This window comes from Rhea pennata, chromosome 26 (assembly GCF_028389875.1).
Source record: "Rhea pennata isolate bPtePen1 chromosome 26, bPtePen1.pri, whole genome shotgun sequence".
Lineage (NCBI taxonomy): Eukaryota > Metazoa > Chordata > Aves > Rheiformes > Rheidae > Rhea > Rhea pennata.
Window position 1 is genome coordinate 2214479 of NC_084688.1, and position 27995 is coordinate 2242473.

At 41.0% G+C, this 27995-nt stretch overlaps 1 protein-coding gene across 2 annotated transcripts; it reads left to right on the forward strand.

The window, feature by feature from the left end:
• The first annotated feature begins 422 nt into the window (after nt 1-422).
• Nucleotides 423-27706, forward strand: KPNB1 (karyopherin subunit beta 1). Of its 2 annotated transcripts, XM_062595750.1 has the most exons (22): nt 423-669; nt 970-1028; nt 4412-4594; nt 6303-6503; nt 8583-8735; nt 9765-9824; nt 10151-10240; nt 10656-10766; nt 12364-12465; nt 13689-13913; nt 14460-14651; nt 16140-16270; nt 17463-17610; nt 17936-18007; nt 20268-20412; nt 22226-22308; nt 22939-23046; nt 23301-23444; nt 23550-23655; nt 24012-24126; nt 24761-24922; nt 25479-27706. In XM_062595750.1, coding segments are annotated over exons 1-22 (2631 nt in total). In that variant the 5' UTR covers nt 423-629; the 3' UTR covers nt 25480-27706. The 2 variants fall into 2 exon arrangements, with proteins under 2 accessions (XP_062451734.1, XP_062451733.1); XM_062595749.1 differs by lacking the exon at nt 25479-27706 and having other exon boundaries at nt 24761-24926.
• The last annotated feature ends 289 nt before the right edge of the window (nt 27707-27995 follow it).

A 27995-nucleotide genomic window follows, 5' to 3' on the forward strand; every position in this document is an offset into this window, starting at 1 on the left:
CGCGGTAGCCGCTACCCCGGGCGCTCCCCGCGCTGCAGCGGGCGCCGGCGCAGCGCGCGCGCGGCTGCGGGACCCCCCCGGGCCGGGCGCGCGCGGCGCAGCGCGGCCCCACGTGGCCGCCCGCGCCGGCCCCTCCCCCGGCCCCGCCGCGGGGGCGCCCTTTCGCCGCGCCGCCCAATGAGCGCGCGCGCCGCCGGAACCCCCCGCCGCCCTTTTCCCCGCCCCGCCCTTCCTCTCCGCCGCCCGCCAATGGCCGCGCCGCTGCCGGCCCGCCGCTCCGCGCGCCAATGGGAGAGCGGCGCCGCCGGCCGCCGGCAGCCAATGAGCGCGGCGGCGCGGGGCGGCGGGCCGCGGGGCCGTATCCCTCCGCCGCTCGGTGTGCGCGCGCGCGCCCGCCCCGCTCGCGCGGCCCTTTTCTCCCTCCGCCGCCGCCACAGCCGCCCTCAGCAGCAGGAGCCGCCGCCGCCGCCCGCAGCGCAGCGAGGCTTCCGCGAGCGGGACCCCCCCTCCCTCCGCCGCTTCACCGGGGGAGGCGCCTCCCCCCCCCCCCCGCCCCCTCCTCCCTTGATCCCCTCTCCCGGCTCGTGCCGCTCCCCGCACGCCGGCGCCGCAGCCGCCACGCCGCCGCCATGGAGCTCATCACCATCCTGGAGAAGACGGTGTCGCCGGGTAGGGCGCGGGCCGCGCCGCGGCGGGAGGCGGCCGTTAGGCCCGCGGAGGCCGGGCGGGGCGGAGGCCGCCGCCGGGCGAGGAGGGAGGGCGGGGGGCGCAGCGCCCTGCGGCCGGCTGAGGCGAGGCGGCGCCGGCGGCCGCGTCCCCGGGGAGCGCCGGGCGGCGGCGGCCCGGGAAGGGAGACGGCGATGGCGGATGCGGGAGCCGGGCCGCGCCGGTGCCGCGGGAGCCGGGGCCCGGCGGAGGCGCCCGCGGGACCTGACTGACGCCGGCTTCTCCCCCTCGCTTCCCCGGCAGACCGCTCCGAGCTAGAGGCGGCGCAGAAGTTCCTGGAGCAGGCGGCCATCGAGAACCTGGTGAGAGCCGGGGGGCGCCGGGCCGGGCCGGGCCGCGCCGCCGGGATGGGGGGGGGGGGGGCGCTCCCCTCCCCCACCGCCCCGCCCGGCCAGGCCGAACCGCCATAAAAGGCGCAACCTACCTCGCCCGCGTCCAGTCGGGGCGGCGGCTGGCCAATAGCGGCGCGCCCGCCGCCGCCGTCGACCAATAGCGACGCGGCGCCGGGAGGAAAGGGGTGGGGAGTTGGGGGTGGGGGGGTGGGGGGGGAACCGCGCTAGGCTGCGCCGCGCTGCGTGTCCGCGCCGCGCCGCGCCGGCTGCGGTGGGAGCGGCCCGCGGGGCCATGTGCGGCCGCGCCGCCGCCGCGGCCCTCGGCGGCCCGCGCCTCGCCCGCAGCCCGCCCTCCTTCCCCCCACCCCTGCCCCCTTCTTTTTTTTTTTTTTTTTTTTTTTCCTCCTCGTGCTGAGGTCCCGCTCCTGGCCCACTTCCCCTCTCGCCGCAGCCTGCTGCGAGCCCGTCCTGCAGGCCTGTCCCCGCGCGGGTGCCGGGCAGGGCGGGGACACCCGTGGGATCGTGGCCGGGCTGGGTGGGGTCAGGAGAGGCTAAGCCCTTACAATTTTTTTTTTTTTTTTTTGGGGGGGGGGGAAGGAGGGGAAATGAATGGAGGGGAACTTTGTTTTCCAGAAGAAAAGCTTTATTGCACCAAAATCCATGTTCATGAAGTTTTTCTCTAAGCGTCCCTGTTTATGAAGATTTTTTTCTCTAAAAAATCCTTTTATGTGTGTGCTAAAATTGAGAATGGCTCAGGGAAGTTTTAACTCACCATTGAAGGAATATATATTTTTTTTTGTTTGTTTTTTTCTTTCTTTGCTTAGTCAAGACATTACTGCAACTGTTTCAAGGCCCTTAGAGGGAAAGGGTTGGCAATGCTGGTTTGCTGTCCTTGAAGGGATCCTAGCTTATTTTAACAGGGGTGTGCTATTCATGTCACTTCAGTATTATAGCTGTCACTCATTTTTCATTATGATTACAACCAAAATTATTCTTCCTTTCTAAACAGTCATATGTGCATTTGTCTCCACTTGTTTAAACTGTGAAAGTAGTATGGTCTTTATTATTGCTCTTCCATTTTAAGCTGTGTGAAACATCCCTGAGAATCATAATTGGCACAGCTTTTACATGTAAGTGTCCATTTTGATTCTCATTTTGTAAATGACTATTTCCTAAATCATAGGATCTCCTAAAAATCTTAGGGACCTAGGGTTAGATTGATATTCCTCCACAATGCTATATGAAGCCTATCAGACTGGGCAGCTTATGATTTTATGCATTTCAGACTTAAAAAAAAAAACTGTTGGATGGGCCAGTTTCTCAGGATTTCATTTATACTTGGTTTCTTGGTGCAGAGTACAAGGTTGAAGTCAAGGCAGCGAGCAGAGGAAGCAGAATTTGTGCAGGGTACATGAGGGGGTAAAGTTTGTGTCCTGGTTTGGGAAGTGGGCAAGGCTTGGTGCAGGATTCCCTGAAGAACAGGGGGCTGAGGAGTTCCCATCTCAACTATGAGAGTGAGTGCAGCGAGGAGGCTTGGGTTTGTTGGAAGAAGCATAGAAGATAAGAAGGAGACGAAGGATGTAGGGTTCTGGGTTGTTCGTATTATAAAGTGGTATGTGGGTAGGAAGAACTTTAGCTGGATCTGGGGGAGCAGGAAGGAAGCACGGAAGAATGATGGGAAGAGGTTGGAGGTGTGGGATTGGGTTAGGGGTTCTGTGCCAGGGGCTGCTGATAGTAGTAGCCAAGCAAAGAAAGTTTGAAATGAACTCCCAGTTAGTTAATGGAGGTGTATCCAAATGTATTTATTCTTTCTTTTCTCCCTGCTGTATTTAATTTAGACCCCCCTTCTGAAATTTTTCATTGACATTTCTTTTTAGTGTGGAAGTTGAAAAATCACATGCATCTGCATTCACTTTGAGTCTTAATGTAATGCTTTTAACTTCTAGCAGGAATTATTCTCAAAGTTCCTCAGAAAGACAAATTTTTTTCCAAACTTGTAAGAGAAATCCAATGGGCATTTCCTCAACTTTGGAATTCTAGTTAGATTTTCTTCTCAAAGGTGACAACAGTGCTTTTCTTTTTTGCCCTGTGAACATTTCTGAAGGGTTTCTGATTTCTGGCATTATAAAATTCAGTGTCTCAAGTATGAGCAATCTTTCTGGATGAGAAGCTATTTCTATTTTTATGGTATATTTGTAGGTTTTTTTGTCTAGAGCATTAAAATTTCGGGATATTTCTGACTGGACAACTGGACGACTATTTTGTTTCCAGATTCTGCATCACTGAAAATGTGAAGCCCAAGATACTGGATTCTGTGTTTCTGTTGAACTTTTAGAAGTCAAGCTAGTTTTAAAAGTAGCTATTTTTGTGCCCTGAAGTCTTTGTGTGTATCTTAAGTTCTGTTATACAGGCTTTTAAAATTGATTACATGCAACTATATATTAAATGAAATGTTTTCTGGAAAGCTACATTATTCCTTATCTATTTGATGTAAAATGGCTTTGAAAATAGTATTGTTTCCACTATTTATTAGAAAGCTTTTTGCCTTTTAAATAGGCAGAATGCTTCATATAGTCAGTTTATTGAAAATGTTTTGCATCAAAATCTTAGCTGTATCTTCTATGCGGTAGAAGTCTGTAAAATGCAAAGCTACCAAGTTGCCAAATCAAATTTAAATGCGGAGGTGCTTCTCACTAGATACCACTAAAACCAAGTGGTACAGATGTCAGATTTTTATCCATGCATGCACTTTCGGTGAGGATAACTTTCACATGTGTATATATCTTTGATTGCAGGGAAGTATATAGTAAGCTTACTCTTAAAAATCTATCTTAATGCAGCAAGAGAGCAGCTGATTTAACATTTTTAAAATTCCTGTATTAAGTTATAATTTGTGTGTTTGCCTTGAAGGAAGAAAATTAGTAGAGAGTTATTCTTTACCATGTTTGATATCCATCTAGAAAATACATAACTTTGCATAAGACCCAAGTAGTTTATTTAAAGGAATACTTAAAGTAGGCAGGTAATCAAAGTAGGCAGGAGCATCAAAGGTAAGTCTCAAGTAAGCTGAAAAAAATCCAGAGAAGTCCAATGTCTATTTACGTTGCTTTCCAGCAGTTCTAATTAGGAGCTTAACGTACATAATCTTGGGATAGAAACACAGTTGTCATGCAGTAGCAGAGGTTTGCTGTTGGCTTGATGCTGAAGAAACTTCAGTGAGTGTTCATCTTGTTTTACTGGATAAATACAGGTTTTTCCTCATTAGTTGGGACAAATTAATGGCTCATATTGCTGCAGGAGAAAGGAAAGAGAAATGTTTCTGTTGATGAGCAGCTTTCTCCTCTGCCCACCAGCCTACTTTCCTCGTGGAACTGTCCAGAGTGCTGGCAAACCCGGGAAACAGTCAAGTTGCTCGAGTTGCGGCTGGCTTACAGATCAAGAACTCCTTAACATCCAAGGACCCAGATATCAAGGCCCAGTACCAACAGAGATGGCTTGCAATCGATGCCAATGCCCGCAGAGAAGTCAAGAATTATGTAAGTCTTTTTTTTCCCTGATTCTTTTTCTTTGGGGATGAATGACTAATGAATTCCTATGCCTCCTTTTCTACCTGAAAAGTCTTCCATTTGCTGGCTTGTCTTTCATGAAGCAACTTCATCTGTACATGCTTTGACACTTTATTGCTTATAGCATATTTAATCTATAGAAATACTAGGTTAAAAACAAGCAAATAGGTGGCTATTGCTTTTATATTGCTGTGTGTAAATACTTCTACAAAGCAAATTTTAAGTACTCACCTGTGATTCTGGAGTTAGTGGGGGGATGACTTCCTCACTAGGTGATTTCAACTGGATTGATGCTTGCCTTTTATTCTTATGCCTGAACTGTTTTACAGTCTGTGATTAATATCTTTGAAACGTATTGTGTGTGTAAACACACATTTACACAGGCCGTAGAAGACCTAAAGAGTTAGTAGAATGTAGTCATAAATATGCAAGTTCCAAATGTGAAATGGTATTTTTAGATTTTGTACAGGTGTAGAATTTCCTGAGGACTTCATATTCTTCTGTAATTAAAGTACAGGACTTGCAGTGATAAAACTATAGTGGTAGAGTTTTTTTTTTTTTTTTTTTCACTTGTAAGAATGAAGGTGTATTTTGATGTACACAATGTTATGTAATTAATGCAAGTTGGCTATAAGCTTTTATGTAATGTTTTTATCTTAACAGATGTCTTTGAATCTGTGTATAGTAGAGTATCGTTAGGCAGTTTGTTATGATACAACTTTAATTTTTTATTGCATTGGCTATTGAAGTAGGTATGGGGAAGCTTAGCTTATATCGTAAATGGGAGCTGTCATATTGTTGTATATTAAAAGCTAACAAAGCCAGTTTATTGCTGTCCTTCTGTCAAACTAAAGCAAAATCCTTTATGTCTTATCAAGCTGATATGTTGGATGCTTTTACTTAATTCCTACTGACTGGCTTTTCCTTAACTGGAGAACTGAATACTGAAGTATGTGGTGCTAACTGCTACTGTGAATACCAGAGGAAAAGCCGTCAAGCTTATCCCTTCTTGCCCATCTCAGGAGGCAGAGTGGGCAAAGGTGGGAGGAGAGTTGTAGCTAATTTCGGAGAGGCTAACATTATAAGTACTGTATTTACTAAGAGAATAAATAGACAATTAAGATACATAATGGAAAATTCTGAAATGTGCCCCTCCTTCCCCCTTTTTAAAGAAAGTTATTGAAATGTAAAAAAAAAAAAAAAAAAAGTTCTTCTGATTAGAATTGAAATAAATCTAAAAAAAACCTTTTCAATCCTATTAAGATTATCTTCTCATAAACAATCTAGGATTATTTGGATTTTAAACCACTATTTGTTTAGCTTTTTGTAACTTTGCTCTATAACACAAGCAGGAAAATGCTGTGGAGTGAGTCATCAATGTGCATTATGATATACAGTATTATGTATGGGATTTAAAGGATGTGGTAGAAATATGTGTAATCGCACAACTGTATCTCACTTCCTGAAGTAGGTAACCATGGGTAAGGTCATTTCAAACATTCTCTGCCTGTGGTCAAGTGCTTGCTCTGCAAGAAAGCAATACAAACCAACTACTTTACTGGCAGAAGGGGGGTACATTTGGAATACCTTTATCAAGTGGAAATAAAAGTGGCAAGCTGATGTCCATCCATTTCTGGTTACTGACATTAAATAATCCTGTATAAATCTCTTGTCACAGGTTTTGCAGACACTGGGCACAGAAACGTACAGGCCCAGTTCAGCCTCTCAGTGTGTGGCTGGTATTGCATGTGCAGAGATTCCCATGAACCAGTGGCCTGAACTCATTCCCCAATTGGTAGCTAATGTTACAAATCAACATAGCACTGAGCATATGAAAGAGTCGACATTAGAGGCCATTGGATACATCTGTCAGGATATTGTAAGTATCTTTTTATCTGTACTGCCATAAACTTTCCCCAGTGCTTTTTCTTTTCCAGACTTTCATATGCTACACCTCTATATCTAAGAGACTGTAATGCTCTTTGTAGTTGTCTTCCAATACTTGTCCTGAGGATATCTTGGTGTGAACAAAACAGCATGATGTATTAGTAAACATGCAAGAATGATATCTGAAAGAACTGACCTGCTTTCACAATACAAATCCAGGTCATCTTTCATAAAATGCAGGCTTAAGTCTATATATCCCTCTGGTCATGTGATGGTGAGGGATGCTGTTATAAAACTTTAAATGTCAGTTGTGTAAAATAGTTAATGATAGGTGACAAATGTTTAATTCACTTGTGTGGGGGGGGGAACTTGACAACTACCTTCATGTGATGTGTCTCTTTATCCTTAATCTAGGAATTTTTGATACCTGGACAAGAATATTTTGCTGATGTGGACAAGAATATTTTACTGTTTGAGGCACCTTGTATAGAAGTTCTCTTGGTTTTATTGCTGTAGTTTGTCATAACTTGATGTGTTGCATCAAGCAGCTAATCTGAGCTGCTCCGAAAACCTGTGTATTGTCTGATTTACCACTGGAGGAAAAAAATGAATTGCTCCTTTTTTTGGTGTTATTTAATGCCTTAGAATGTGCATGCTTCGTATTGCTTGTTGAACATCAATGTAGTGAGTTAGAAAGGTAAATATTCTCTTTCATGCTGCTTATCAGGCTACAGGAGTTTTGTCTCTCCTCTTAGTTTATAATTATGTTGGATTGTAAGCATATTCCACTACCTCTTCTGTGCTTACAGATGTTCAAAAGAGTAGGGTGCTGTGGAGGTTGTCCCATTTGCAGGAATAAGGATGGAATATTGCAGTTGGCTTGGGAATCTTCCACTGTAGATGGAGAGGTCTGAAGAATGTAGTGGCTGCGGAAGGGACCGTTTTTGAAGAAGAAAGGGAAAAGTCAGTGAGGGAAACCCCATAGGATAAAATGAGGAGCAATAACAGATCCATCGATGAGGACAAGTAGTAAAAGAAACAGAATAAGGCATAAGAAAAGACCAGTGTAAATTAGATTTTTGAAAAACACCTGAAAAGATGCATGGTTTTCAATACACTGATTGTCTGAACAGCTCATAGCACTGACTAACATAAAGTTAAAAATGAAAATGGAGCAGAAGTCCTGGGAAAGAGGCTTGGATGGGGGTAAATGTCTTCAGAGAGACCAAGTGATATAAACCAAGAAATCTACAGTTGTACGGGAGAGGGAATCCAGGTCAAACATTGTTTGTTACAAGTTTATCCAAGACTTTAATGCAAGTTAGTTATTTGCTTGGAAGATGAGTATGGCTTGTTCTTTGGAATTTTGAATACCTTGATTGCTGAATGGGTATGTTGTAAATAAGACTATTTGTAGTATTTGTAGTTTGTCAGTTGCAGTGCGACACTGTGTGTGGTTTGGACCTCTGACTGGATAAATTCTGATGTAATGATTAATGCAGTTATTTGAGAATCTTGCGGTCTTAAATTTACCATGAAGGAAAAGGTTTAGTCTGTATTCAAAGCTTTAATCTTCAAACTTTGAATGCTTAACAGCTAGATGTCCTTGCTACTGGTCCAGGCAAAATTTTCCTGTCCTATGCCTAAAGAAGAGTCACCTTTAACCAATAAAAGTATCAATCACAACTGCTGGTATAGACTTCTGTACTCATAATACAGCAGAATGGAAAAAAAAGTCAATGTTATTAACATCCTAATTGAATCAAGTCAAGTAGTCTGAAGCTTGTTGATCTATTATTTGAAACAATGGAGTTTATTTAGTGTTCATGACTTAAACCTCTGGGATAGGCGTACTCAGTTCAGTCTTCCCTTTCCTGTTTCAGAAGCTATAAAGATGTCATGGTGTACAAAAAATTCCTTTTGTTTTCTGGTGCTCAGAGTGAACAAAGACCTTCTTGGCTTTAAATGTCTTAATTTCTATGTGTAGATTTCAGCATCAAGCTTTGAGAATATTCTGAAATATGGAAAAAGTCGTTCATCTGGCAAATAACTTTATCAATGCCTCATTTAGGAGCCAGAGCAGCTTCAGGACAAATCCAATGAGATCCTGACAGCCATTATCCAGGGAATGAGAAAGGAAGAGCCCAGCAACAATGTGAAGCTAGCAGCTACTAATGCACTCCTGAACTCTTTGGAATTCACCAAAGCAAACTTTGACAAAGAGGTGAGGGGAAAACAGTAATGGTTCTTGGCCTAAAATGAGGAAGTGAATCCACTGTCTATGATGAGAAATCATGCACCACGCTGAGTTTTGATGGATAATTCTGTTGCAGCTGAGACTTGGATTCATTTCTCTAAATCTGGTGTGTCATTGTAATGCAGAGATACTGTGGAAATCTTCAGATATTCATCAATGGAAAGGAAGCATCATTGAATTTTTTTTTGATAAATATGAACTGACCTTAGAGTTTAGCCTATTAGATGCTCTGCTTCCTGATCAGACTACTCTATAATGCTGCTGTAAGAATACAAGCTTGGATCAGCACTTTCTTTCAAGTGGAGTGGCAGCAATCCAGTTTTAACTTTGCCTCTGAAAATTGTTGGGGGAGGAAGACTGGTAAGAGCCTTCGGAATAGGGGCCTCTGATTTGTTTCGTTTTCTTTGGGCTAAGTAGATCTCCTATGTCCTTACCAAGGAGAGTACAGGGAAGATGCAATAGAAATAATACTGAACCTTCAGCTTAGAAGCTCTTCTAATGAAATCTTTTCTTGGTCTAGAGTCTAGCTGGTGTTGATTTGGATTAACTAGTCTTTCAAAATTTGAAGTGGGAGGTGCATAATTCATTCAAGTGTATTTCTACTGGTCTTAAATACTGTAAATAGTTTAATTTGTGTAAGTTTCTTGAATATTCCATTTTTGAGGTTTCTTGAAGGAATTGCTGAAATAGCTCAGGAAACAACAACAGGATTTTTTTGTTGTTGTTTCCTTTTAGAAGAAGGTAGTCTCTTAGTATGGACCTACTTTTCTTTTTTTGCAAAGCCTGCTAATGTCTTTTAAAATTCAAGTTTAGGATTCACATTGGAGGAAGAAATTATTTAAAATACTGCAGTGAATGGTAAACTGTTCCATTCCTTTAAGTGCTGTATGAGTGATTGTACTAGTCAAGACTCAAAATATATCCTCCATAGGAAGACCTGTAAAGACTTCGATTCTTTTGTAATACAGTTCTAATATTCTTTTATTTCTTCTTCAGTCTGAAAGGCACTTTATTATGCAAGTAGTCTGTGAAGCAACGCAGTGTCCGGATACAAGGGTGAGTGAAAATACATGTCCTGATTTGTCATTGCACCTTTCTTGTGGAGCTCTCTAGAAGCTCTATCATCATAATTCAAAGATTCAAAAAGTGTTACACAAAATAGGTAGTATTCTATAAAATGACTGGTGCACCTGTGAATTCTCGAACAACACTTTAAATGAGAACAACTAGTAGGACCTTATGGTGAAAGAGTTTCTTATGTAAGGAGTGAACTAAATCAGCAAAGATGCAGGATTATTAATCTGTGGTAGGCTAGAATTATGCTTGTTTTTCAAAGCACTCAGGGAAGTGTCACATCTTTGACCCATTTTCTACTCTTACAGGTACGAGTGGCTGCCTTACAGAATTTGGTGAAGATTATGTCCCTCTATTATCAATACATGGAGACATATATGGGTCCTGCTCTTTTTGCTGTGAGTACTCAGTTTTTCTTCTATAGTAGTTTGACCTCTGCCTGTACTTCTCTCTCTTAACCTGAGAGGAAAAGTTCTTTCTTGCAGTCCCAATTTCTTTGGTTTTTTTCCTTTGGATGTAGTTTTGTCCATGGCTGCATGCTGTGGATACCTCTCTCCAAGCAAAATTGGTAAAACCAACATCTGGTGTTTCAGACTTGAGACTCCAGTGCTGATTAATTGATTTACTTGGCAGTCCTAATTAGGTGCTGATCACTGATAAGCCTCTGAATGAGGAGGTTGTCTTCAAGAACAATCATGTGGCGTCTCTTTTCAGGCAATCTAGAATCTTGTACCACATAGCCAAAAGAAAATGGGGCATATGTTTGAGGAGGAATAACTTGCTGAAACATCCTTCTCTTTTGTGTTTGTAAAGATCACTATTGAAGCAATGAAAAGTGACATAGATGAGGTGGCTCTACAGGGAATAGAATTCTGGTCAAATGTCTGTGATGAGGAGATGGACCTGGCTATAGAGGCATCTGAGGTGAGCTTGCAATGACTACTGGAGGGGAGTGAATGCCCATGATCATCTGTTTGAGAATGTGGAAATGCTGTGGCTGAAATGGCTGTGAAGGTTCTCCTGTTCTTTGAAGCGTAAGACTGTACGAAAGCCTGTCTGAGTGCTTTGTATGGGAGTCCTGAGTCCGTGATGAGAGATCATGCACCGCTCTGATATTACGTGATGCCTGTCTGTTACGGAAGCTGAGACCTGAGGCTGCATGAAACCCACAAGACTTGTTGACTCTGCAGATACTATGTGTGCTGCAGACATTAGCGTAGTGTGCTGGTATCCAGCTTAGTTTTTAGCTGCTAGCTTGAGTGCTGTAAGCTGTCTTACTCAAGGCTCAGCTATGGTTAATTTATTCTGCTGTTTAAGGTAAATTTGAAGCTACTGTAATTAAGGTTGCACAGGAGTCTCCATTTGTAACTCCCTCTAACCCATTGTTTTATTTTTTGGGGCTTCATAGGTTTCCTAATGTAAAATTTGTAGTAAAACTTGAATTAAAAACAGTTTTGCTTACTAGATTAGGGTAAACTGGCTTTTTAAAGGAGCAGAATGATTTTAATGCCAACCTGTCTGGGAACTGAAACTACTTAAGATAAAGACTGTCTGACAGTTTAAGAATACACTGACATACAAGCGCTAGTTTTCTGAAAGTGGTACATGGCAGCTACCTGACTTTTTAGCATTCCAAAATCAATCCATGCTATGCCTGTAAGGTTAACCTAAATGCACGTTAAGCACGTACATTAGGCACAATGTAATATGAGAAAATTTTCAGTATCGTGAAGATTTTTTGAGCTGTTGCTTCATTAAAATGGCATCTTGAGTTAGTGAACTATATGAATTGTAATGAAGGGAGAGAATTTCTTCCAGTTACATACTTTCTTTGAGGCATAGCAGACTTCATATGTTACGCTGATACATAGTGTTTCTAGGATTATTATAGGCACAAGCAATTTAGGACTAACCCAGTGTTCAGAAAGATTGCTCATGATCTATATGTCATGTTATTTATGTGTTAATTTTATTGGCTGAAATAAAAGCAATTATTATCCTTTACAATGCACAGGCTGGAGATGATTTTGGGGTATTGTTCTGCATGCAGGTGCTGTTTGCATAAATTAGATCAATAATAGCTTAAACTTTGAAGGGCTCTAGATGAATCATTTCCATCTTGAAAAGTAGCTAAATATACTTTTGTGTTGAATGTTCAAAATAGCAAGGATAAAAGGACAAGTCAGCAAATAGCTTCAGTTTATATACTGAAGACCTTGCTTTTTCTACTTGGGGTCACTTGTTACTTGCACAACTGCAAACTGAAAATATTTATTTGCACCGTGTGAGGAGGGGCTCAATATGCGCATGGAATGGAAAATTGCACTTGCACTTCAGATACTCAGCTGGCGTTGGTTTGGGGTGTCCTTCAGATTCCTGTGTGTTACTGGTAACTTAAAGTTTGTGTTGGGGAGGAGAGGAGAGCATGAGAATAAGAGAACTTGTGTTTATTGAAGTTTACAATTCAGAATTTATGACTTTAGGCCCACTGAGGATCACTTTGTAACTTTATTTTGTCTAGGCAGCAGAGCAAGGAAGACCTCCAGAGCACACTAGCAAATTTTATGCTAAGGGAGCATTACAGTATTTGGTCCCAATTCTAACACAGACGCTAACAAAACAGGTGAGTTGCAAATTTCCTGATGCATGTCAGAAAATGTCTACATTGCCTATCTTAAAGTTATGTAAGTTCTGTAACAGTGATGCTACTCTTGCATGGAATGGCAAACTGTGAATGGTGTTCATTGCTTGCTTGCGTAGGTGACTTCTTGATAATGTTCAGCCTAAAAGATACTTTAGGCCCCCATTACAGTTTGTAACAGTGTGCTTGTTCTGAGCACCGGTTGTGGCAGTCCTTGGTCTGTGATGAGACACCATGCACCACTCTGACCGAATGATGCATTGTTCTTTAGAGCTGAGACTTTGAGACTGCATGGAGTATCATTTTTATGCTGTATTCTGTTAACACACGCTTGTATTTGACATAAGTAGAGGTTTTAGTTATCTGTGTTCCTCATGAAATGTTTGTAAGTTTAAAACTAGTGTACAGTTTGTTTCATTTGAGATCCCGTTCTTGGAATTTTTAAGCTTTACATGTTCTTGGGTCCACATTTATTTGATGCCTGCTAAGGACTTCATGGGGACTTGTTTGGACTGTTTCACAGTCTAATCAAAATTAATGGAATTACACTCTACAGCAGGCCTAATTATAAAACAGAACTGTTAATTAAACCATACAGGATGGAGTTCACTTGTCTTATTGTTGTGAAATGGGAAAATGCTTGGCGTGTTCTTAGTGTATCCAGTGACTTGTTTCCATGTCTGTTTTTGTATTGTGGTCCGTTTGAATGTGGAGAGTTAAATTGCAGGAGGTTTTAAAGTGATTGTTAAAACAGGAAAAATAAAACAGGTAAGCAAATCACAGGTACATAGCTTCAAAGGAATTTGATAAGTGGCTGAGCTAACAGTTGGGGGGGAAGAAGGCTCTTTAACTGGCTATACCTAGGTACAGCAGGCTGCTCTCTGCAAGGCAATGGCTTGGATGAAAGAAACCCAAAATCTCAATCTAGATGTGAGAAGCAGTTTGGAAGATGCATGAGGATAGTGTGGGTATGTCAGGAATGAGCTCACAGCCTTAAAACTGGATGGGAAGATAGAGATGATGCAATTCAGGTTGTTTCTCTGCCAGAGAGGTAGCTGGTACTTCATAAATCTGAATTAATTTCTAAATAAAACACCATGTAATAAGGCAATGTTACTTGCCGTAGGTCCAACAGAATACCATGGCTGTGGCTGGTAAGGGATATTGTTCTCCCGGACTGACCAGGACTGCTATTCTTCTCCTAGGATGAAAATGATGATGATGATGACTGGAACCCCTGTAAAGCCGCAGGAGTTTGTCTCATGCTCCTGGCGACCTGCTGTGAAGATGACATTGTTCCTCATGTGCTGCCCTTTATTAAAGAACACATTAAAAATCCAGATTGGCGGTACAGAGATGCAGCTGTAATGGCTTTTGGGTGCATTTTGGAAGGACCGGAGCCTAACCAGCTCAAACCACTAGTCATACAAGTAAGGCTCATCATGTTTTCTTGGAGGCTCTTAGAACAAAAACTTTCAAATTTACTTGCAGGATGTACTGGGGCATAGTTGAGCATAAGTTACTTTGTACACAATTTACTTTATACATTGTTCTTAATCTGAGGAAAAGCAAAAGGATGCCTTCTAATCATTATGGTTTAGAGAGATTTGGGTAGCAAAGGCTGGGCGTAGATACTGGAAACTACTGTGATTAATTGTGTTGACTGTCGCTGAAATGGGAATATCTCATCATGGGCTGAGAGCATGTAGCTGGGCTACACGGCTTTCACAACAGGAATTTACAGGACTTCAGAATACCTGGCTCCAGACGCTTCAACACTCAGATCTTATCCACTGTGAAGTAACTTTATGAATCTTTAGATATTGGCACAATGACTCAAATAGATCTAGATGGATTTTTTTCCCCCTTCTTGTTTATCAAAATTGATTGCTAACTCTTAACAATCAGAAACAGTGGCAATTATTTCGTATATTAAATATAGTCCCATCTTTCTGCTGATCGCAATTATATTCTAGGCTATGCCAACTCTAATAGAACTAATGAAGGACCCTAGTGTTGTGGTTCGAGACACAACTGCATGGACTGTGGGCAGGATCTGCGAGATGCTTCCTGAAGCTGCCATCAATGACATATACCTCGCTCCACTGCTGCAGTGTCTGATTGAGGGCCTGAGTGCTGAGCCCAGAGTGGCCTCCAATGTGTGCTGGGTAAGGCAGTTCCTTTGCTGTTTAACATACAGTAGGTGTGTATCAAAAAGAACACAGTTCATTAAGAAAGTCCAGAGCTTAAATATATTTAAATGTCTTTCGGAGACAAGTCGTGGCTTGGTCATCCAGCACATGCAACTGTGGTGAACTGTAAGATAGTCTAATTTGTTTTATGGTTCTACTGAGGAGAGAAATGCTAGTGTTAGCAGGATGTGGAAGTTGTCTTTGGTTTAAAAATGCTGTGGAAACTGTCCCGGAAAACAGATGTGACAGCTCTGGGATTTAACTTTTTCTCAGGGCAGCTGGATTGCCTTTACATTTTAAGGGAGACATAAGATACTTTGTTTCTCATATCCTATTACCAAAGCCTGTTTCTTGCCTTGGTTTCAGAGCTAGTTTGAGGAGCAGGAGATACTTTGTTCCCTTATGGAACTTTGATCTGAGTTACTGGAGCCCCCTTGGGTTAGCTCACTGAGTTCAATTGTATCTTCTTTATGCATGTTTACTACCAAGTGGCCGGTCTGGTCTTTTGCTGTGAAGAAGGTATGTCCCTTACTGCTTCTTAACAGAGCTACTCAATCCTCATTGAGAGGATTTGGCTAGAGATGAGTGTTTGCATGTCAAAAACAAGTTCAAGGAACTACAGAATTCATTCTTTCAGTACTACAGAGGTCTGAAGATTTCTAGTCAGTGCAGAAGCTTTTTCCCTGATCTGTTGATCCTGACAAAGTTCACGTAGCATGTCTCCTGAAGATAAAGAATAGTGTGTGTGTGTGTGTATGTATATATATATATATATATATATATATATATATAAAATGTGTGTATGTATCTTTAAATTGAAGTGAAAATCAGGAGACTTTCATCTTTTTTGTTTAATCCATCTGTCTTTCAGAGCAGTTGCAATTGCTCTGCAGCTGGGAATTTGAGCAGTCCACGGCCTTCTCTAATGAGGATTTTAAGTTGTGATAATGCCAGATAATAGGTAGAATCTGTTAATACCCTGTGTAGTTGAGGCAGTCTGCCTTCATGCTGTTAGATTCTTGACAACTGCCAGTTGCTGAGACCACTAATACTATGCAGACAAATGTCTGCAGACAATTTAACCACTTTGCATGTTAATATTGCATTTGAAGTCCTTTAAGATTTTCACTTTTGTTGCTTTGAAATTTTCACCTTTGCTACGCAAAGGTTCTGTGCAGTAAGCAAATAGCTGTTTATGAAGAGAACAGTTAATCCTGCACCTGTGTGTTTTTTTTTTTGTTTTATTTTCTTTTAAGAATAAGAAATCTTATTTGAGCTTGAAATATACAGGAAGTCTGATTTCTGATGGACTCCAAGGAATGGCATATGTTTTCTCCAACAAACCATTTCCTTTTGGAAATTGAACACCATTCCACTAATCTGTCCTTAGAATGATTAAGATATCAAATATGTTTCTTGACTTTTGGTCATAGTCTCACTAGAAATGGTTGTTCTCTATTTCAGGCCTTCTCTAGTCTTGCTGAAGCTGCCTATGAAGCTGCAGATGTAGCTGATGATCAGGAAGAGCCAGCAACCTACTGCTTATCCTCCTCATTTGAGCTTATAGTTCAGAAACTTCTGGAGACCACAGATAGGTAACATTAAAGTTGGTTTAAGCTCTGCAAAGATGCTCTTATTTCAGACTGTTGATCGTCTTTCTCTTGCAGCTTAGATCTGATTGGTGTTTTATCAGAATTGAGCTTTTTGGCATTGGTTGGAATACAGAATGCAGATTCCCCAGGAGGAAAGCTGTTCACACAGAATAATATCTCAGTGTTTTGTCCATGCTTGTTTTTAGTAAGCCTGGGGTTTTCTCCAAAGATGTATCTTCTATGTTTTACTTTAAAGTTTTTCAGTACAGTATCAGACTGTGCAGACCTTTGTATGGTTTTTATGACACTTCTCAAGGTTGGCTAGAAGGCTGTTGAATAATCAGGATGGCAGCAAGACATAATTGGAAATCTTTGTTTCTTATAGTTCCTTTTACTGTGACTGTTTTATGCTGTAGTTGTTGCTGTAGTGTTACTACATTTACATTAGCACCAGGTACTCCCAGAAGAGACAAGGACCTAGTTAGGCGAGATACTGTACTTTCCTTAACTAAGCTGATGTATAAATAGACAAGAAAAATATTTTCTCAGCTCTGCAGATGCATAAATAAAAAGGGTAATGTTGAACTCAATCTGCCTCCAAGGTCACATAAGGAGTCTTGACAGCTCAGGGTTCAATTCTTGGATCAGTTCAGTCTTCAGTTGAAGCCTTCAGCTGAGCACTACTTAAATGGTGCAACTGTCTAAACAATTCAAAGTCTAAACTCTCTTCTGGTCCGGTTTACTTCAAACTAAAAGTGTAGTGTCTAGCTCAAGGCTATGAAGGACGCTAATCATCTGAGTATAGATCTTGGCTATCTGTATTTCAAATTTAACATTCTCACTAATGTCGCAGAGGGGTGTGAGGTAATAATGTAAGTCGCTCACCTTTTGATCATTTCTTCCAGGTTAGGGTAATAGTACACTGGGATACGAGAGTTCAAAGCTTTTTCTGTTCCTGTCCTTGCTACCTTGCTGTCTCTGACTAAAGATGTTGTAAATCATTCTTAGTAGTGAATGAAAACATGTCTCAAAAGTGACTTCACCAATTTCATTTACTTGAAAGTCTGTAATACAGGAATACAATGGTTCGGCTTGTCACAACACTGCAATTTAGCTGTTACTGATTTACTAAAAAAGGGCTGTTTCTAAGCAAGCTTGAGCACTGAGAGCTGAAAATAAATTCCTTCTGTAATAGGCCTGATGGACACCAGAATAACTTGCGGAGTTCTGCGTATGAAGCTCTGATGGAAATAGTGAAAAACAGTGCCAAGGACTGTTACCCTGCTGTCCAGAAGACAACTTTGGTCATTATGGAACGACTTCAGCAAGTGCTGCAGATGGAGGTAGGTAAACCTGAGTTATACCTCCACATTGGTAAGGAGTTTAAGGGAAATAATAGGTCTAATGTTGCTGTTGTGCTGTGGCTTTATCTGGTGTAGAAAAATGAATTTTGTTGCAGCTTGTTTATATTATAGCATAATGTATTTTTATTTATGTATGCATAGGTAAATATATTAAGCTTCTGGACAGTACCTTTATTTTAAAAGATCAAATATATTTAAAATTGCTTTTTTGAAGTTCATAGCACTATTAAAATTTCCTGGTTTGCATGGACAGTGATCAAGTCTTTTTATATTTGAGGGGTTTTTGTGCTTTTTTTTTCTTCAGTCTCATATCCAGAGCACTTCAGACAGAATCCAGTTCAATGATCTTCAGTCTCTGCTTTGCGCTACTCTACAGGTAAGTTCCTGTTCCTTATTTTGTGGTTATGGAAAAGAAGCACTTCAGAGAAGTTTCCATACCTCAAGAGAATGCAGACTTGGTTCTGGCATTGATATCTCAATGGTGAAATCGGATCTTGTGTCCCAGTTAATGTGTGAGAGGTGATAAGGTTTGAAAGGCTTCAGCTCTTCCAGTAGAGTACGCTTTAAAAACTAGAGTGATTTAATGTGGCATGTTAAAGACAAAATACACTTTCAGATTGGTTATGTTGGCTAAAGATTGAACAATTGCTTTGGCTGGCACAAGCAAAAAAACTCTAATAGCTTTAATGTATTAATTTGCCACTTGTGGTTGATGTTCTTATTTAAAATGGCACTAATCAAAATGCAGTAAGGGTCCTTGAAATTGAACATCTGGTAATGAACAGCGCCTGTGACTTGAAGCATTTGCTCACTTAGTTTCTTGCCTACTCTTACAAAGTCTGCTGAAAACAGCCACTTTTTCCAAACTACTCAGCAGACACATCAGGCAATCTTTCTAAATTCGCATGGTATTTGATATTGAAGCTTTCCTGTTAATACTGCAGAAAAAGTAATATGACTGTGCTTTTCTGCCTGGCTTACTAAAATTATAGGGCACTACTTTAAAAATGTATAATGGATATAGATTCAGCACTACCACAGCTCTGTGCAGCTCTCAGAAGAAAGTAAGATTTTCTCTGGCAGGTGTAGGTGATTACTGTATAATCTGAAATAAAAGCAGAATTATTGAATGACCATCTCTACTCAGATTTATTCCTTTCTTCTGTTATGTTACCTGGTTCTTGGAGTTCATCACTTCATTTCTGTTAGCCTAGGAAATGGAACCTTTTCTTCAGCTATGGGTAGCAACCGGTTTCTATTGGCAATCAATTTTAGCTTTCCATTCTCCAAATGAGGTTAGAAGGTCTCCTGGGCATTGTCTCCAAGTTGCTTTGAATCACTAACTTTAATCCTTCTTGTTTAAAAGCCAGTAGTGTTAACTGATACTTCTATTCTCTGCAATTTTTAGAGTAAGTTTTCAAATAATGGCTGGATAGAAATAATCCGTCTTTATGTCTTTGGTTTAATGGGGAGACTTCAGTATCTAGGATCTCTCCTTTTGGCACGATGTGATCACTGATCTCTGTCAGGTCATCTATTTGCACTTGTGGGAAGTGTGGTGCAGGTAGCACAGATGGAATTAAATTGTTAGTTATAATTTACAAAGATACTTTGTTTCACTCACAAAATCAGAACTATGAGTATTTACAGTAGCTACAGCAGATACTTAATACCACTAACTGAATAATTAACAGAGGGATTTTTTTCAGTGATATGTAGTCAAATGTATTATTCTGTTGCATAGTTTTTCTTTTCTGCTGAAAACACCCTTAAATTACAGCAGGAGGAAAAAAAAAAAGTAATGCTTAGAAGGATGAGGAAAATCAAGAACTATTATTTAATCAAAGTCAATCTCTTTGAGATGACTCAGTTTAAAGAATCAGACTTGAAATAATTATTTTCCCCTTCAGGTTAAGGGATCTGTCTTTCTCTTTTTCATAGGAAATGCAAATTTATTTTAAATATAGAACACAGCTTTGATGTATCCTTATTCCACATGCTGAAAGAGACTGTCAGAATTGTACAGGGTGAGCAGAGCATAAATTAAGTTTAGGTGTTTACCTAGGGTGTTTCCCTTGGTCCTTCTGTTAAATGAGGTATGCTGCATAACACAGCACAAGTGCACTCACCAGGCTGTTCTGTTTGTATGTAAGGCTGCCTCTGCTCTCTAGATATCAGAATTGTTTTTCATATACTTCAGTGCTAGATATATTTATGTAAACTTGCTTCTACACCATGAAATTAAATTTAAAAAGTAAAGCTTACACGTGATCTGTAATTGACAATAAAAGATTGCTATCACATTGTTACAGTGGAAAATGGGCTTTGTTATAGGGCCAGATTTGGGCTGGTCTTGTTTAATGCCAGCTACAAATGGAATGCCCAGAAATCAGCCTATGCAGCAGGAAAGGTAAAGTCTGCTTGTTCTCTTGCTGGAAAATTGAGTGTAGCTAAAATGAATAGGACTTTGCGCTTGCACTGACAAAGCATATTTTTGCAGCAATAGAGTTCAAAGCAGTTATCTTCCCTTTTAGCGGCCTGGGGTGGTCATGAGCTTTCAGAACTAACGTGTAAAGGAATAATTCATCCTAGTGTATATGGAAATAATTACAGTCTCTTTCTCCTTTCCCCACTAGAACGTTCTCCGGAAAGTCCAGCATCAAGATGCTTTGCAGATCTCTGATGTGGTGATGGCATCTCTGCTGAGGATGTTCCAGAGCACAGCTGGCTCAGGGGGCGTGCAGGAAGATGCCTTGATGGCAGTCAGCACCCTGGTAGAAGGTCAGTATTTCAGTGCAGGGCAGAGTATGGTGGTTGTGTTGGGGACAAAGCTGGTTTGCTTTATTGTGTTTTGATTATATAGCAAAATATATATACATACATATATATATAGTTCTTGGTTTTGCTTGAGGTATGGTTTTGACCACACAGCTCACCACATCGATCTATGAAGCCCTGAGACTAGCTGATTGTTTGACTGTTTCTTGAATGAATGGCTTGTTTTCTGTTTGTTTCTGTAGTTACTGCAATGCAAATTCTGACAGAAAATAACCAGTGCAAGTTTGTGCAGTGCCTAGCACAATGGGAACCTCATTTCTTCGTGCTGTTGCTGTACAGATTTAATATTATCTTAATGCATCATACTTGATGCTGCCTGTGACCCATTTCTGTTTTGTAGAGTTTTGTCAATGATTGGTTAATATTCATTGTTCTTGCTTAAGAAATCAGTGGCAGAGATCAGTGTTAGCATGAGTTACAATTTGTGAAGGAAAACAAAATCTGAGTTTTGGCATTCTAGGCCGTTTCAGCTTCATGATTCATATTTAGAACATGCTAGCTATGGCATGATCTTGAGCTCTAGGAATGTACTGTGTTGTCAATTATCATACGTGTGAATGTGAAAGTTGAGGTGCTGCTGAAAATCTGTAGGTAGTAATCTTATTGCCTAATATCCATCCTGCCCTGCCTCTTGCTTGTTTCTAGTTTAAGAAATTATGCATAAGTTGAAAGTGGTTTTGAGAGAGATTAGTTTGTGAGGAGATTCGTATGAATTTTCGTTTGTACTTCTGAGGCTGTTGGCATAGCTAGGTTGTTCAAGATCTGTTCTCCAGATTTCTAGTAAAGAGGTACATGCCTAGTTCTGACAATTCACAACAGCCTGGAAGTGCAACAGAGTTAGATTTTTTTCCCCTTTTATTGTCAGAAAGGGCTACTCTAGATTCTAATCTTTCGGAGAATATGTTTGTGACTTTGACGGGCACCCTTCTCTGGAAAACAGCCTATGACCGCTCTTGAAAATACTCAGCGGGCTTGAGTGAGCTACCTGCGAAGTCAGAGAGAGTTGAGTAGCATCATTGCGAGGGTAACTAGCAAGTCAAAATGAAAGCACATCCTTTTTATTCAGAGGCCTTTCCACTTTGGGTAGATAGGTTTGCATGCAGATCTTAGTAATTCAGATGAGTGGGGGAAGATAGGAGTGGCAAGAAGAGTAGCCACAGAAATCTTTTATTCTATTAAATATTAATTAAATATAAGCATCCTTAAGAGTGCCCTACTTGAGCTGCACTGAAGTGAAGAGATTGAACACTGTTTCCAAAAGGAAGACTTTACAGATGAAAAACAATGTGAATACAATTAAGAATTTTCAACTGATGTAAAGTGATGTAAGGGTACTCCTATTCCCAAAGTACCGAATGCAAAGTGTAGAACCTTGTCTGATGTGTGCCATGATGTTCCTAATCAGTCTGCTCAGTGAGAAAGCTCTCAACATGCTTTCTGAGCACAGGAGAGAGTGTGGTCTTTTTTTTGTTTTGTTTTTTGTTTGTTTGTTTTTTGTTTTTTATCTTCAAAGGCCTGCAAGGAACTAAGCTCTTCTGATTTTTGCTTTAGTCCAGATGGACCTACTTCAGTGATGCTCAATTTCTGTGTAAAAATCTAGTGGAGAATCAATTTGTTGTTTCTGTTAAAACATGCAGGTACTGGTTTGGGGTGTAATGTGATGGTAGGTTTCTGTTTTGTAGAGCTTGAGGAAAAAGTGTTGTAGGCTAGATTTTTTTTTCTCTAACCAGAGATTTTCTTTTTTTTATGTGCACAGTCTTAGGTGGAGAGTTTCTGAAGTACATGGATGCCTTCAAACCATTCCTTGGCATTGGACTGAAGAACTATGCAGAGTACCAGGTAGAGGTCAAATCAGGCAGCCCTTTGTTCAAAATCCCTAAATTCTCATCTGCTCGCAGATGCTGAGTTCAGCAGGTGTGCATCTGTAAAATACCACAGCTTCTGGTGAAGAAACTAGAATTGGAGCCCCATAGATTTTTCTCTAATTACTGTCTGCATGCACAAACTTAGATTCCCTTGTACTTAATTCAGCAGAAGGCCTTTATTGACTTAACACCTGTGTTTTCACAGTGGCTGTGTATTAGTTGCCCTTGATGAGGAGAGAGGTTGCCACTGGCTGTGAATTTCCATTAGAATGTCAAGTCATGGTACTTGCTGTGGGGCTGGTATTTAGAACACCTGGCTGCTGAATTTGGTAGCAATTGTTCAGACCAAGTACCTGTCTTTAGTGTCTGGAACTCTTGTTCTCCCTCTTGGATAAATTTTGTCCAGATCTTCTTTGCAGCTTCTAACTTAAATGGTTAATCAAGCATGGACTCATCAGCTGTTACATGAGGGTCACTGTACCTGGTGATTTTAATGGCTACAGCCCTTCACCACTACTTAGTGTTCTAATAAACTAAAGCTTCCACATAGGATGTGAAAGACTGACTCATTGGGTGGGTGTATTACTTGCTGTTCTATTTACAGGTTTGTCTGGCTGCAGTGGGCCTGGTTGGCGACTTATGTAGAGCCCTGCAATCCAACATCTTGCCATTCTGTGATGAGGTTATGCAGCTGCTCTTGGAAAACTTGGGGGTGAGTGTTTACCTTCTCATTAGCCAGTTAGTAACAGTTGGCTTGCATACTGAGAGGAAAGTGGGAGGTGGGAGAAGCAGAAGTGTTAGGCATGCTCTGAAGATCCCATGTTTGACAACTATACTGCTTACCATTTGAATTGAATCCAAATTTATTGAGAGTAAGGATTGAAATTTCAAGTAAATGCCCTAATTTATTAGCTCTCCCCTTTTAAAAAGTGCAGCTAAACTTAATGGTGCTGAAATCTCTTCCAGAATGAAAATGTTCATAGGTCTGTGAAGCCTCAGATTCTTTCAGTTTTTGGTGATATTGCTCTTGCCATTGGAGGAGAGTTTAAAAAATACCTAGATGTTGTATTGAATACTCTCCAGCAGGCCTCCCAAGCACAGGTTGATAAGGTGAGCCAACACTACACTTAGCAATTCTTTCGTTAAAGCTGTAAGCAAGTAAGGCATATTTCATCAAGGATGTTACTAAAGCATGGTTTCCTGTTGCCTTTCTAGTCTGACTTTGATATGGTGGATTACTTAAATGAGTTGAGGGAAGGCTGTCTGGAAGCTTACACTGGCATCATCCAAGGATTGAAGGGAGACCAAGAAAATGTGCATCGTGAGTACTCTGTCCTATTCTGTTAACTATGGCTGAAATGATAAATGGAGATAGGAAAAACTGTCCTTGAACAAGCTTTTTCATGAGAGTTGTCTCATTCATAGGAATATTCTTGTAAATTCCTTTGTGCGTGGGAGTAAGTATTTTAACTGCCATGAGTAGGGAGTAGGTTTAGAACTCTTCACTGTAGCTCCTCTTGCTTGTGTGGCAGGGCTTCTCTGCCTTCCCTAGCTTAGAAAGCTCTTCTGGGATCGAATTCTGGCTGTCTGGGAGTATACTGGAAACCCTTCCAAAAGGACAGATGATTAAATGTGAGCTGTGTTTCAGTCTGCTAGAACAAAGTTGTTTTCTTTCAGCGGATGTGATGTTGGTGCAACCCAGAGTAGAATTTATTCTGTCTTTCATTGACCACATTGCTGGAGATGAGGATCACACAGATGGAGTAGTGGCATGTGCTGCTGGACTGATAGGGTAAGCACACTAAACATACTTTAAAATTGACAGCAATCATCAGCTAGAAGTCTTTGTACAATAGTCAGAAAACTGCAACTTGGAATATTAAGGCTATCTGAAGTATTTTAACATCATTTCTTACAGTCCAGAGTTAAATTCTTAAACCAAGATGTAAAGCGAAAGCAAAGGACAGTGCTCAGTAGTAAATGCAGGTGAGGTTCATTAACTGCTGGAGAAAACCTATAGGTACAAGTGAAAGCTATGTGCATGTTATTGAAAAATCCTACATCTGGAATTTCTAAGATGATGTGACACACTTTAAAAAAAAATATATATATGGGGGGGGTGGGGACCAAAACCATAGTTTCCTATGTGTAGAGGAGCTCAGGTCTGATTCTTTTTATTTTTTTCTTGTTGAATTTAGAGAACAGTTTTTGGATGGGAGATTGAATGTCTCCAGTTAGTCATAATTTGAGGAGAAACTGTTTGGGTCTCCTGCTGCTGAAATTAGTGACCATATGCAACATTTTAAAAAGGATATAAGTTGTGAGTCAGATTTCTTTCTGCTAGGAAGAGCTGATCAAACTGGTATTGGCACATCTGTTTGTGGCACTCAGCATCGAAAGCCCCCCTCTTTCTCTCTCTTCTCCAGGGATTTGTGTACAGCATTTGGAAAAGATGTACTGAAATTAGTAGAAGCTAGACCCATGATACATGAACTGCTATCTGAAGGAAGAAGATCCAAGACGAACAAAACAAAAACCCTCGCTACCTGGGCGACTAAAGAACTGAGAAAACTAAAGAACCAAGCTTGGTAAGGGATTCCACCTATCTCCTTTTCATGCTATGAAAATAATTAAGAAATCAGCTAGACTCATATCTGAAAGAGACACTTCACAAAAGGTTTCTTGTATGGAAGGTTGTTTTTTAGATTTATTTTTCTGTAAACAAGCCCCATCTGCAGCGTCGTGTATCAGAACAATTGCAAACGTTGAGGCGCACAGTGAAATGCTTGATTTTTCACAAGATGAGATACAGACTTGAAGGCTTCTTGCATTGTGAAATGCTCCATACTTGGAGCAGTTCAGCATTGTCATAGGCTGGCAAGTGCAGTAGTACTAAAGTCTTTGCCCTGGTCATGTCAGAGCCTTTTAAAAGGAGCAGATTGTAGAAGGTAGGCATCATAGCATATCTGCCTTTGGGAGATTAAGCCTGTTCCAGCGTTGCCACCCTACGTGAGGAATTCCCTTATCCCAGTTATTTCACCTTTAGTCCTGTAAAGTTACTTTTTCTCTTACTGTTAGTTTTTTTTTTTAATCTCCTGAACACAGGTTTTTATGGGTTTTTTGATTGACCCTTTTTGCTTGCAGATCTGTTACCATTGGGATGACACCTGAGACCCCCACTGGAAATCTCCAATCTTTTGAAAAAACCCGGAAGTGAGGAGTGTGCACGGATGCTGAATGTTTGGGAATGAGAGGATGAGTGAGTGAGGCTTGAAACACACCACATTGAAAATCCCGCCACAGCAACAGCAGCAGCGCTGTTAGTGAGCTGAGCACTGACTTGCGTAGAAAACCTGGCATCGGCCATCTTCGGGAAGAGGGAACGACCGATTTCTGTTAATGTAATAAGCAGTCTCTTCTTCCGACAGACTAGGACTAGCTTTTCTGTCTTGGCCAGTGCAGAATGGAATGGCCGGTTTGAGAGAGGGGAAACTAGGTTCAACTGTGGTGCTCTGTCTGAGGTCTGGCTTTGGCTGCTGGAGAGAGATGGAGCCTGGGTCTCCAGCCCGCCTTCTGTAACCTTTGCCACACGATGCTGTCAGTGCATGGGATAAAAGGAGGGGTGAAGGATTTTCAGTCTAAGAGTGAGTGTGTGTGAATGAGGCGGTATCCACATTCTCAACTTCAAGTCATTGCAGTTTCTTTTCCCAAAAAAGGGTTAGCTGTTGCATTTCATAAACTAACCGAAGTTCAGTCTACTGATGCAGCATAAGAGATGTAAAAAAGAAAAGAGGAAAAAAAAAGGAAAGTCGCTCTTTAGGGCTTTTTTATTTTAGGGAAACACTGACGAATGTTCAGAGCTCCCGTTCTGAGTGACGCTTTTCATGATCTTGTTTCATCAAAGCGCCTTTCCTTCCTTAATATTGTTCAACTGTGAATGTAGAAATGGGGGAAAACTCTTGCGTTAGAGGGAATAGAAATAAATTGTCAAATGATTTCAGGCTTAAAAAACAAAAATATAAACATAAGTGCTCCGAATTGGCAGTGAGAATGCAAAGGGAAAGATCTCTCCTGACTTGTACTGTAGCAGCCTGAACACCCACAAAAATTGTGCCAAAGAGTTGAAAAACAAAATAAAACTTCAGGTAATATTTTTGGATTGCAAAATGAGGATAAATTCAATGTTCAAACAAAATCTGATAAAATGCCATTTGGAAACTGCTTGGCCTTTTGTGCTCTTTATTTGATCAAATTTAATGTGGTATTGGTCTCTTGCTGCACTTCAAAAACAAAAAAAGGAAAAAAATAAATTTATATAAAATATATATATACTGACTTGAGCTTACACAAGACGGCACTTGTAAAAGGTTATATTTTTCCACTGCAGTTGAAGATAAATAAAATGGTGTCAAACATTCCCCAATAATTCCTTTTTGTATTCTTGGTCTTTCCAGTAAAAGGGGAACCCATTAACAATTTTTTAATAGAGTAGTAACAGTCTGATGGGCAACTCTGAAATGAATTGGCTGTTTACTGCTTCTATAATCATGCAACTCTTATTTTCACACAAAGGATCGGAATCTCTTGTTTCCTCTTAAATGAAACTTTTTTCTTTGAGGAATAGTCCCTTGCTTATCCTAGATTGTCAGCAATAAGCCAAGAAAAATGGAGAAGGTGCAGGGTTTGAGATTTTTTTCGTTTCATTTTTATTAATGCAGCTGTTGCTACTACCAGCATTTGAATCTGCAGTTTAACATGGGCATTTTTGAAAGCTCTTTGTGGGAGGGAGAGTAAAAAAAAAAAAAAAAAAAAGTCTTTAGTCAGTATTTTTTTTTTTAAAAAAAAAAAAAAAAAAGGCAGGTAAAAATCTACTTTATTCCCCAGTTTCCTTTTGTCTGATCCTAGGATCCATTACAATGGAGTCCACTTTTGTTGCCCATCTGCACTGCAGCATCCACAATAGCTCTTGTACAGGGTATCAGATATGTGCCTTTCAGTGCTGGGTTCAGAATGCAGTCGAAGTGCCGACCTTTGAACCAGTGTAAAAATAATAATAATAATAAAAATCCCAGGCGTTTTGAGAGGAAAAGCTCTGTTAACTGGGAGAGCCAACGAGCTCCTGAACACGGACTAGGGAGTGGCCTGGGTCACATTTCTAGTAATGCCTTTTCTTTTTATTTTGTTTCTTGAGGTGGGGTGGGATTTCCTTTTAAAAAAAAAAATATTAAAAAAAAGCCATTCCTGAAGTCGGAGAGGGGGCGTGGAGGGAAGAAATCTGATCATTCCTCAGTGCTACCTGTTTCTGTCCTGTGTGGCTGTTCAGCTGTAGACAGCAGGAGAATAAAGTACACTGAGACAGTAGTGGAAACAAACCTGTGTCTGTCATGTTTGTTTTGGGAGGTTTTGTTTTTTGGGGCTTTTGTTCTCAGCGTAACCCTAAACAATACAGGCTTTCATGTGGGCAGGAGCATCCTGCAGCGCGGCAGCGAGAAGAAGCTGGGCTGCGCTTGCCGTGTTTGGTGCCTAGGCCTGGATCTGTTATCCTCCGATTCTGGTACTAGTGGGTTTTGGAGGGAGGGCCGAGTTTTATATCCATTTTTAAAGAGCTGGTTTCACTGCTTGGCAGACTTAATAGAATAATTTTTTTTTTTTCGTGCTTGT

Bases quoted from the DNA above. Each gene is read 5' to 3' on its own strand.
- KPNB1 (XM_062595749.1), top strand. From the start codon at position 630: ATGGAGCTCATCACCATCCTGGAGAAGACGGTGTCGCCGG. The intron at 20,413-22,225 runs GTCAGTATTTCA...TTATGTGCACAG, and splicing joins AGTCAGCACCCTGGTAGAAG to TCTTAGGTGGAGAGTTTCTG. The intron at 22,309-22,938 runs GTAGAGGTCAAA...TTCTATTTACAG, and splicing joins AGAACTATGCAGAGTACCAG to GTTTGTCTGGCTGCAGTGGG.